This window comes from Melanotaenia boesemani, chromosome 24 (genome assembly GCF_017639745.1).
Source record: "Melanotaenia boesemani isolate fMelBoe1 chromosome 24, fMelBoe1.pri, whole genome shotgun sequence".
NCBI lineage: Eukaryota > Metazoa > Chordata > Actinopteri > Atheriniformes > Melanotaeniidae > Melanotaenia > Melanotaenia boesemani.
The window spans coordinates 23,314,875-23,326,807 of NC_055705.1; the positions used below are offsets into that span (position 1 = coordinate 23,314,875).

General features: G+C 41.2%; 1 protein-coding gene across 1 annotated transcript; it reads right to left on the bottom strand.

Moving 5' to 3' along the window:
• Positions 1–1,636: 1,636 nt before the first annotated feature.
• fam117ba (family with sequence similarity 117 member Ba) lies at positions 1,637–8,907 on the bottom strand. The gene is made up of 8 exons (XM_041978691.1): positions 8,334–8,907; positions 3,800–3,998; positions 3,586–3,669; positions 3,397–3,507; positions 2,939–3,076; positions 2,663–2,870; positions 2,471–2,591; positions 1,637–1,875 (listed from the first exon to the last, which is right to left on the bottom strand). The coding sequence occupies exons 2-8, from the start codon at positions 3,818–3,820 to the stop codon at positions 1,650–1,652; spliced, it is 909 nt and encodes a 302-aa protein (XP_041834625.1). The 5' UTR covers positions 3,821–3,998; positions 8,334–8,907; the 3' UTR covers positions 1,637–1,649.
• Between the last annotated feature and the right edge of the window lie 3,026 nt (positions 8,908–11,933).

Below are 11,933 nucleotides of genomic sequence, written 5' to 3' on the forward strand. Positions count from 1 at the left end.
CCGACATCCACGCATCGACGTCTACGCGTCAACGTCCACGTCTACGTCTATGCGTCGACGTCCACGCGTCTACGTCCACACCGACATCCACGCGTCGACGTCTATGCGTCTACGTCCACGCCGACATCCACACGTCGACGTCCACGCGTCGACATCCACACGTCGACGTCCACGCCCGCTACGCTGTGAGGCTACATGGACATCAGCTGATTGTTGCTTTTCTCTTCCTACAGACCTGAGATGGACCATGTCTTCTATCTGCTTTATATTTTCTCTTATCCCAGTTACACTCCCATCCGATAAATAAATACATCATTATTCACAATAATGAGACGTAGTCATTCACAGTACTCAGCGGAGGAGGAGGAGGAGGAGGAGGAGGAGGAGGAAGAGGAAGAGGGGGCATATTCAGATACATATCTTTGTCAGCCGGTAATACAAACACAGCGCGTCAGTATTTACAGATCCAGTACATTCCTGTCCCACTGTAGCAGGCACAGTCGAGTTCTAATGACATCTACGGGGGACAGGGCGGGTTTGGACATGAACAGGTTGGACATCATGGCGGGTTTGGACATGAACAGGTTGGACATCATGGCGGGTTTGGACATGAACAGGTTGGACATCATGGCAGGTTTGGACATGAACAGGTTGGACATCATGGCGTGTTTGGACATGAAGAGGTTGGACATCATGGCGGGTTTGGACATGAACAGGTTGGACATCATTTCAGCCTCATGAAGTTTGTCCCTGCTATCATTTTACCTCCATTAAATCAGCCGCAGACTACTTTTTGGACAGTTTGGGTTCTCCAACCTCTCCATGATCAGCAGGAAATCTGAGCTGCTCAAGACGGAAGGAGGGAGAAGAAACGGAGACAATGAGCTGGAAAAAGGAGGAAGAGGTGATGGTGGAGGAGGAAAGGGATGCTGTGAGCAAAGGCCGGTGCTTGGAGGAGGGAGGAGGAAGCAGACGGAGGTTGAACACGCTGCGAGTGTCAAAGCCCCGGCAGGTTTCCCGCAGACACGCAGCACCCAGCAGGAGGCGCTGTTCGCTGCTACCGCTGCTAATGGCTCAGAAAAGTAGAAAAACCACCTGGATCTGGCTCCCAGGTGAAGGAAACTGGTCCTGCACGGTGGTGCGTGGCTACGGGGAAACAGCCGTCTGAGATATCAGGCACATTTTTATCATCTCCTCATCTCAACCCTTCAAGTTTTGCTACGATACATCAGGCAGCACCAAAGTTAGCCTCCATGGTCGAAAACCAGCAGCCATTTTTTTTCTTTTTGTAATGGAAGGCATAATTTATATCAAGAGAAATAACTACAAATAGAAAAAGAGATATGTCTGTGGAAAGGCGCCATGGTATGATAGGATGAAGTAAAAGTCTGTCCTTTTCCTCCTGAAACAGGAATAAAAACAGCAGTAAAGGTAGAAGAAGAAGAAAGCGATGAGACGGCAAACAGCTGATCAGGGGTGCAGGTGGTGGGTCCAAGGAGGAGGAGGAGGAGGAGGCAGTGGGAAGCGCTTTTCCACCAGAGAAGGACGTCGGAGAGCTGAGCTGGCATGCTGAAGGCATTTTCTTCTTCCAGAGCAGACGGCTTGTTGCTGTTGGGGCGATGTGGGTTTTTGGGGTGGTGGGGGGGCAGTCAGAAGCTCTCGGGCTCCTCCAGGAGGCAGGGCTGGGTGGACAGAGGCACGAGGGACGGAGACAGGCTGCGGAGGCCCACCCCGGGGCGAAAGCTGAGGTCCGGGGCAGGAAGTAAGGGCTTCAGGATGCTGACGAGGCAGAAGGCAGAGCCGCTGTTGGGGATGAAGTTGACCTTGTTGCGGTCGGGACACAAAAAGGGCGGGATCTCCTGCAGAGCTTTGGGCCTGGAAACACACAACATGTTAGTCACCTGCTTAATGTGTCAAACATACGGCCCGGGGGCCAAAACCGGCCCTTCAGAGATCATTTGTGTTTGTGGACTTTTTTTGTTTTTTTAATTATTGTTGTCTTAACTGTGTGTGTTGGTGATAGAAATGGTTTTACTGAGCTGGTAGCTGAGATTCTGGACTTTCTGTGGATACCACACATGTTTATAGTTACATCTACAGACCTGACGCTACACCCATAAAACTGGATGTTAACCCTTAACTCCCGGTAGTGGAGGCTGCAGGTGCAGAGGTGAAGCTAAACAGTCAAGCTAAGAATATCTATATCTATAGATATCTATAGATATATATATAGAGATATATAGATATAGATATGATGCACAGGTAAATGACTAAAGATGTAAATTAACATAAAAATATAAAATACTTTTATATGTAAAATTAGAAATGTATAAAACTTATAAAAACATATTAAGTTTTACAAATAAACTTAATACGTTTTATTTGGCTACTCCTGCTCTAGATGTCTGGAAAGTGACTGGATCTGTTCAGGAAGTAAAATCTGACTCATGTTTCAGATGTTTCTACTCACATGGACTCCTCGAACACCTTCACCTTCTCGCAGCCCTCTGGAGGCTCCCTCTTGAACATGTAGCTGTTGTTGGGTCTGGGGGAGGCGGCGTATTTAGGCAGTGGGGAGCACGGGCTGATCTCTGTGGGGGAGGGGACATGGAGGTGAGCGCCATGTCGCGACCGGGTGTCGGCAGGTGTGTGCGGTAGTCACCTTTCTCCTCGTAGGGGCTGCCTCCGGCTGCGTCGTTGAGGACAGTGAGGTAGGAGGGAGAGATGGAGTCGGGTCGGCTGCTGCAGTTGCTATGGTTACCACTCAGGCCGCCTCCAGATGGAGTCTGCGTGTCGATGCTGCGGGTGCTGCTGCTGCGCTGGGGAGGGACGGGTGGGGGTGCACGGTGCCCATCCGGGACATCCTGAGGCTGCACACACACAAACAGGTCAGGAAAAGACGGCTGCAGCAGAGGAAGACGTGAGAGCTGAAACTCACAACGATGGTCTCGTCCTTCTCGGGGGTGTCTCTGATGATGATGCGTTCGATCTCCTGGTTCAGACCCTCCACGCTGTTCCGGAAACGAGGAGCCGATGACTTGGATATTGGAATGGGAATCAGGATGGTTTTGGGCATCTGTGGCAAGAAACAAAGAAAGAGGATGTTTTAACCCTTTCATGCAAATGTTGAGTCCAAAGTGTCGGAATATGATCGTATTCATTTTAAATATCTTACAGAATATTTGTATTGCATAAAACTGACATTATTTTATATTTATATATATTTTATATATATAAATTTATAAATATTTCTAAAGAATAGATAAAAATAAAAAACATTACATGTCTGTAGAAATAAAATGTTCCTGCATCAGGGGGTTAAGGTGACGCCCGCCCCGGATGCAGGATCCAGCCTCGTTACCTCCCCTCCCCTAGCACTCCGTCTCCATTGGTTACCTGCGACTGGATGATGGCGTGGCTGCCATTGAAAGGCGACTTGCGCTCTTTGTCCCTGCGATGGCGACTGCTGCGTTTGCTGCGCTGCAGCTGCTGGCGCAGCTTGGCGATCTGCAGAGGTTTAAAGACGGAAACGTTACCGTGGTGACGAGTAGCACCGGAACCTGGAGCACAAAGACAGAAACCCACCTCCTTGAGCTGGTCGGTGCTCCCACAGGAGGCCGAGCGTTTGTGAGAGCCCCTCCTCCTCTCATCTGCCCAGGCCCGGGGGGTCTGAAAGTAAACACACAGCCTGCTGTAAAATGCTTGCTGCTTGGCTTCATCTGCTCTTCAGTCCAGGTCGGTGATGATGATGATGATTGGGATATTTCTTGAAGCTGCTGTAATGTGTGAAGGCGCTCACCTGAGTGGCTTTGTCCCTCATGTAGGGAAGGTGTTGTTGCTGGCTGTCGTCCTGAGGCCAGGGACCAATCAGGTGAGAGCCAGCGAGCGCGCCCTGTGAGGGCCACAGCTGGACGCGATGGTGGGAGGCGGCGAGGAGAATGAGGAGGCTTCAGAGGGAGAGGAGGAGCACTGAGGATGGTTAAGGCCACGGATGCAGTCTGAGGAGCAGAAAGAAGGTAAACAACCTGTTTGTCAACAAATCAGCAGACGGCTGCAGGCAGGATGAGCTCAGTCTGTCCGAGGTTGTGTGTGTTGGCAGATTGATGTTAATCTGGGTACGGTGGACTTGCCCCCAGCTAAGCCCCCCTGCCAGTTAATGCCATTAAAACAGCTTAAACCAGGGGAGCAGTTGGGGCGGGGGCCCCGGGGATGTGCAGTTTTTGCCCAACTGACCCATTTGGGAGCTGCAGGGTTTTGCATGATGCCACCCATCAGGTCGTTGCAGGGGACAGAAACGTTATATATCCCACATTTTCAGAAGCCTGCAGATTCATTTCACCCAGTGGAACTAGATTGTGAAATTATTCCAGAGTGTAGAGGCAGTTTTTTGTAGAACCTGAGAGACTCCGCCTCTCTAAGGTGCTCTTTAGCCTAATTATTTACAACATGTCCCTGCAGCTGCTTCTTTCCAGCCATCATGTCTCAACTTTTACTCGTGGTCTTTTCGCCAAATCCATCACGAGCTTAAAATTTCTATGAACTATTAAAGCATCATTTCTAAATGATTTAGACTGTAACTGTTTCACAAACCACTGCATTGTTTTTATTTACATTTAAATAACATATTTTTGGATCATAAGTATTTAATGTTGCAGCTGATATTTTCCAAATTATTATAATCTGTAATTCACTATATATACTAAACTAAAGTTTGAACTTAAAAAGCAGGAGAGTCAAACTTGTTTTATTTCCGGGTCAGACCAGTAAAGTATCTGCATTATAACCTATAAATAATGTTTTAGAATAAAGAAGTACTACAGAGTGACACACCGTCTTCTTCCCTATCTCTGCAGAGAGCTGCACATGCGCAATAAAGTCTGCCAGGGATAAAATATGGCGGCAGACCAGGGAACAAAGCAGCGGCCGAGGACGTCAAAGCCTGAAATAACTACACGTTAAACTTACAAAATAAATTAAATACATGTGAGGTTTGTAAAGCGGACCTTGTGTACCACGGAAGTATGTCTGCAACGCTCGACCATTTAAAGAGGAGGAACGTCGGACTTACAGAACAACCTCATGCAAAATTTCAAAGCTGAACGTGAAATAAAATCCATTTAATAATCACGAGATACATAATCTGATTGGTCGACTAGTCGTTTAATAGTCGGTGACTAATCGACCAGAATAGTCATTAGTTGCAGCCCTACACCAGACAAACTGAAGTCAAGTCTATGAACTCAGAAAAATGGAAAAGATAGAACCAGTTCTCTTCCTCTCTACTTTTATTATGATATTAGTTACTTTTATTATATTAGTTACTTTTATTACAATATTAGTTACGTTTATTATATTAGTTACTTTTATTAGAACATTAGTTACTTTTGTTACAATATAAGTTACTTTTATTATATTAGTTACTTTTATTACAATATTAGTTACGTTTATTATATTAGTTACTTTTATTAGAACATTAGTTACTTTTGTTACAATATAAGTTACTTTTATTATATTAGTTACTTTTATTAGAACATTAGTTACTTTTATTAAAACATTAGTTACTTTTATTAAAAATTACAGTTAATTTTATTAAAACATTAGTTACTTTTATTAAAATATTAGTTACTTTTATTACAATATTAGTTACTTTTATTATATTAGTTACTTTTATTAGAACATTAGCTACTTTTAATACAATATTACAGTTACTTTTATCAGAACATTAGTTACTTTTATTACAATGTTAGTTATTTTTATTAGAATATTACAGTTACTTTTATTAGAACATTAGTTACTTTTAATACAATATTACAGTTACTTTTATTAGAACATTAGTTACTTTTAATACAATATTACAGTTACTTTTATTAGAACATTAGTTACTTTTAATACAATATTACAGTTACTTTTATTAGAACATTAGTTACTTTTAATACAATATTACAGTTACTTTTATCAGAACATTAGTTACTTTTATTACAATGTTAGTTATTTTTATTAGAATATTACAGTTACTTTTATTAGAACATTAGTTACTTTTAATACAATATTACAGTTACTTTTATTAGAACATTAGTTACTTTTAATACAATATTACAGTTACTTTTATCAGAACATTAGTTACTTTTATTACAATGTTAGTTATTTTTATTAGAATATTACAGTTACTTTTATTGGAACATTAGTTACTTTTATTAGAATTTTACAGTTAATTTATTAGAATATTAGTTACTTGTATTAGAATATTAGTTACTTTTATTAGAATATTAGTTACTTTTATTAGAACATTAGTGACTTTTATTAGAATATTACAGTTCATTTATTAGAATATTAGTTACTTGTATTAGAATATTAGTTACTTTTATTAGAACATTAGTTACTTTTATTAGAACATTGTTTTTTAAAAAACAGTAGTTACTTTTATTAGAATATTACAGTTAATTTATTAGAATATTAGTTACTTGTATTAGAACATTAGTTACTTTTATTAGAATATTAGTTACTTTTATTAGAACATTAGTTACTTTTATTAGAATATTAGTTACTTTTATTAGAACATTAGTTACTTTTATTAGAATATTAGTTACTTTTATTAGAACATTAGTGACTTTTATTAGAATATTACAGTTAATTTATTAGAACATTAGTTACTTGTATTAGAATATTAGTTACTTTATTAGAATATTAGTTACTTTTATTAGAACATTAGTGACTTTTATTAGAATATTACAGTTAATTTATTAGAACATTAGTTACTTGTATTAGAATATTAGTTACTTTTATTAGAATATTAGTTACTTTTATTAGAACATTAGTGACTTTTATTAGAATATTACAGTTAATTTATTAGAACATTAGTTACTTGTATTAGAATATTAGTTACTTTATTAGAATATTAGTTACTTTTATTAGAACATTAGTTACTTTTATTAGAATACCAGAATTATTAGAACCAGTGTCCTACACTGCTCGCCTCCCTGCTTCCTCTACCTGACCTGACCGTCCTTCCATCCCTCCATCGATCCCCACATCCATCCGTCCTTCCATCCCTCCATCTATCCGTCCTTCTGTCCATCCATCCGTCCTTCCATCCCTGCATCGATCCCCACATCCATCCGTCCTTCCATCCCTCCATCTATCCGTCCTTCCATCCAACCATCTATCCATCCTTCCATCCCTTCATCTATCCGTCCTTCCATCCCTCCATCCATCTTTCTTTTTTCTGTTTTGTTTTCAACATGTTTTCTTCTGTGCGGGCAGTTCGGATCCTGGATCTAAATTTAGGGGCTTTGACTGGTGAAACATACCTGTTTCTCACAAAACAGTTTACCCATCATCCTTAACACATATCTCTCTGTGTGTGTGTGTGTGTGTGTGTGTGTGTGTGTGTGTGTGTGTGTGTGTGTGTGTGTGTGTGTGTGTGTGTGTGTGTGTGTGAGTGAGAGCAGGTTTGCGTGTTAGCAGACTGCTAATAAAATGGTCATCAGCTGTTTTCCGGCTCCTTTAAGCCTCCAGCAGCACATGCAGTGGTGCTGGAGGCTGACGGTGGAACAAGTGGCAGACGGAGGAGTGAAGCAGCTCAGCTGCTGCTGCTGGAAAACACTTTAAATACATCATAATAAGGCAGAGAAGCATTTAAACAACCTGAAACAACTTAAAAAAGAAACTTCTTAAAAGAGACGACTTTAATGATCTGCAGAGGATAAAACTGGGACATATATTTAGTAGCAATAACAAGAGAAACGGCTAATTCACCATTTTCTCAATGCATACTGAAATATTTATATTTACTGTTAAACCATTGAAAAGCAAGCAAAATATCACATTTAGAGATTTAGAACTGATATGTTTTGGCTTAAAAATAGCTTAATTTATTAATGGTATTTATTTGTTGCTCATTTTTTTTATCAGCCAACATAAATATAAAGCCTCAGCTCTCATTTACATGTTGTCTGTGAATGCTCAATGCTTACTGTTTTTTTTTTTTGTTTGTTTGTTTTTTTTGTTTGTTTGTTTTTTTCTAGGGGGCGAGGGAAGGTAAAATAAAGTCAGTATTCAGGAATTCCTATATGCATATTTATCTCCTCAAATAAACAGCTCAACGCACAGAAAAATGCTTTTGCATGTGAGGTGTGTGCAAAAAGCCTGCATGGTGCAATGTAGGCCACTTTTGTTTACTGGGAGCAAAGCATGCCTCCATCCTTCCCTCCATCACCCAGACTGCTCATTTACATCCACTGCTGCTCAGTAGAAAGGAAAGCAGCGTCCAGGTTGACGGTACATTGGTAACATCTGTGTATTTTATGAGAAATGTAAAAGAAGGGCCTGCTTACCTGCAGAAATGTGACGTGAACGCGCTGAATGGAGGAGCATGGAGCTCTCCGGCAGCCCAGCTCGTGTTCGCCGCTACCTGGCGGCGCTAAAGAAGCGGTGGGGAAAGGCTGCAGCCTTCGAGCCCTTTCACATGCAAACAGGCAGACATGGAAAACATACAACTATCTGGTGAGGACCGCGCGTGTCGAAGCGGGCGTTGCTGAATTCGCATCCAGCCTCCACGTCGTCGTGGATGGATGTTTTTTTTCCTCCGATTGATGCGACACGACAGCTGGCGCTGCTACCGAATAACCATCTGGTCGACGGGGAAATGAGCATCACCGAAGGAGCCTGCGTCGGAGGAGTCCGTGGAATTGTCAGGAACGAGGGGAAAAATAAGAGAGGGACAGAAGATACAGAAGGATAGAAAGAAGAAGGCGGTGATGCTGGGTTAGCCTGGCTGACACGACGGGAGAGGGGACCACTGTGAAGCTAACGGAAATACACTATTAAACTTCCGGTTATCCTTCGCCTGGACGGCAACAGGCTCCTGTTTGGTCTCTTTTTTTTAGCTCTTATTATCAAACTACACGAACACGGAGTTTTCATGAATATTTACACATCATTGAATTAAACTTTGGTGAAAACAGTTTACGAGTTATCTTGTTTTTTTTTTAAGTAGCTGGACGTACTTCCGGTCTAGCCCTATCAGCTCTTTGTTAACTTGACGCGGCTACGCGGAGCTCTGACGTAGCGCTCCGGTGCGGCGCATCTCGCGCTGATGCTGCAGTTGCTAGGGCGCGAGAGCAGACGGTGAGGAGGCGAGGTAAACAAGTTCAGGGAAGGAAATGTCGCCCTCGTGCGTCCGCCGGAGCGTCATGTGAGAAATTTATTTATTTTTATTGAAAATTCAAACAGTTCAACAGACAGCAGCAATGAAGCACTTCAGAAATAAAATTAAACTAAAAAGAAGATAACTCATTATTTGGAAATGACATTCCTTTATTTTTGGAGCAACATCAATTTTTACATATTTATTCCTTACCTTGCCCATTTACTCTTTGGGAAAGTGCTTAGAATTCAATTAAAAAAATGTGTACAAGGGGCAATTGGTGGCACACAGTCTAGTTAAAAACAAACAAGGAACAGGGTAGAAGAAACTAGTAGCTCGGTAGAAAGGGCAGAGATACGGTAAAGTAAAATCAAGCAAATAGTGTAGAATAAAATGATGTAAAATAAATAAGTATACCATTAATAAAGGGTAATAGCAATTTGGCTGAAGTTCAACGAGCTGCAGGTTTGATTCCCGCCAGTTTAAATGCAGCCACCCTCCGCATTCCAGTGTGAAAGGTGGCTGTTTTTAAAGAAGCTAACTGGAAGGAAAGAGTGAAAATCCTCAGGAAGAATAGCTGAGGTAAATCAGAAGGATTGGTCCTCACTCATCTCGACATTTCTACGCTCCATCGAAGCATGTTGTAGAGCTGCTGCAGCAGATGGATAGTTCAGGTAGAAAGATGTCTGCTCCCCGGACAGGAAACACTGGTTCACAGCCAGCACAGAGTCTCACCATCACAGGTCTACACCACATCCTCATAGCTCAGTTAGGGTCCAGACACAAGCTTCCACACCAACAAGTCATTAATGCTACTGCAAGGGTGAGCCAGGACAAAAGGTAAGAGGGGGTTATCACCACCCCCCGTTTTCATAATGCATGTTCTGTGTAGCAATGAACTCACTTTTATTAACAAAGCCATTTTCATGCAGAAAGCAACACAGTGTTTCACATTGTAGAAATAATTTCTACATAATAAAATAAAACAAGCCTTAAAACACAAACCTGTATAATTTAAAAACACATGCACGCACACACCCACACACATACACAAGCAAAGCACATGCACACTCTCCCCACCTCTGCCTCACGAACCATCTCTTGACTGAATCTAGGTACAAATGTTAAAAGAAATAAACATCTGGCCGATGCTTGACGCTGCTGTGAGGAAACAAACCGGAAGCCAGCCGCCATGACCCCAGAGGGCTCCACCACAGGGACTAACCAGAGTCCACACCAGAGCTGTAGGGCCCCAGCCACCTAGTCAAGGGTGATCACCATGGCAACAACCCTGCAGACCGAGCAGGCAAAGCCTCCAGTGTGGAGGATCCTCATGAGGACGTCCAGCAGCATCTGCATACATCTCATGTCTTTTGATAACATCATATAAATGTGTTGGTTATTTGAAACAGCATCTACAGTTACAGATGTTTATTTTAAGTGATGATGATTTTGTGGAAACAAGACAGATAAACAAACAACTGCTCACTCATAGGGAGGAATTTAAAACACCAAACCTAACAGGCATGTTTTTGGACTGTAGGAGGAAACTGGAGTAGCCAGATTTACTCTATGATACATCACGTCCTCAGAGCCATAGAGGAGAGGGACAAGCCATCCTTATCAACACTCACGTCAAAGCCTGCGTCTCTGATGGTGTGGGGTGGTGTGGGCAGCTTCCACATCTTTACTTTACTCACCTACTCACTTACCTGGGACTACTTCACCCATTCCTACATGAACAGTACTGCTGTTCTCTGGTTTCCACTGTGGTTTTCTTTTAGGAGGAGACAACATTTACATGTTCTACTGTGTTCCAGGGGAATTTACTGACACTCATGTCTTGATTCTGACTTCTGTAGAAATCTCATGTCTCAGTTTTTATACATGCAGCCCTGCTGGTGGTGGAGATGCACTTTATTTATTTGAGGTTTTCATACGAGGCAGAAAAAAAACCTCACAGTGAAGACATTAATCCTGTACTCTCCTTATAGTTTATACTCTTACCCATGTTATTTATTTTTATTATGTTTTTATGTTGTTTTCTTTGACTGAAATCTCCACATTCTCTCTGAAGCTGACACTCTCACACACTGAAATGGTCATGTTTATTGCTGTTTCTCTACACTTCAATTGTGCAATAAAGAAGTTAATAAACAAAACAAATTAAGAAAAAACAAACGAGGCAAAAACATAACCAAATAAAGCAAAAAGACCACACACAATAACGTTCATTAGTATTTTAGTTTACATCCAGTAACAAATAGGACATGAGAGGATAAACATCGTCTGAACTGTTACGGATGTTTACATAAATTCTTAAGAAGCCTGTCATGCTTTTAATCATTCCTAATAAGTTTGAGAGATTTAAAGATTTAAGTTTATGGTCACCCTGTTAGATATCGTGTGAATGAAGTATTTTGCAGTATACACTATTACAAAAATATCCACAAGTTCATCTTTTGGTTAATAAAGTTTTTAATGATGTCTGCAAGGCCACATAGAGGCAGTAAAGTAGCACCATTATTTTAATGTGGATTGATGCCTTTAATGACATCAGGTCATATAAGTATGTCTATCTATCTATCTATCTATCTATCTATCTATCTATCTATCTATCTATCTATCTATCTATCTATCTATCTATCTATCTATCTATCTATCTATCTATCTATCTATCTATCTATCTATCTAAATAAATAAATAAGAAGAAGAAGACGAAGAGACAGTTGTAGTAGTAGAAGAAGAAGTACTGTTAGCTTAGCTACTCTTTAAACTACAGTGCTAG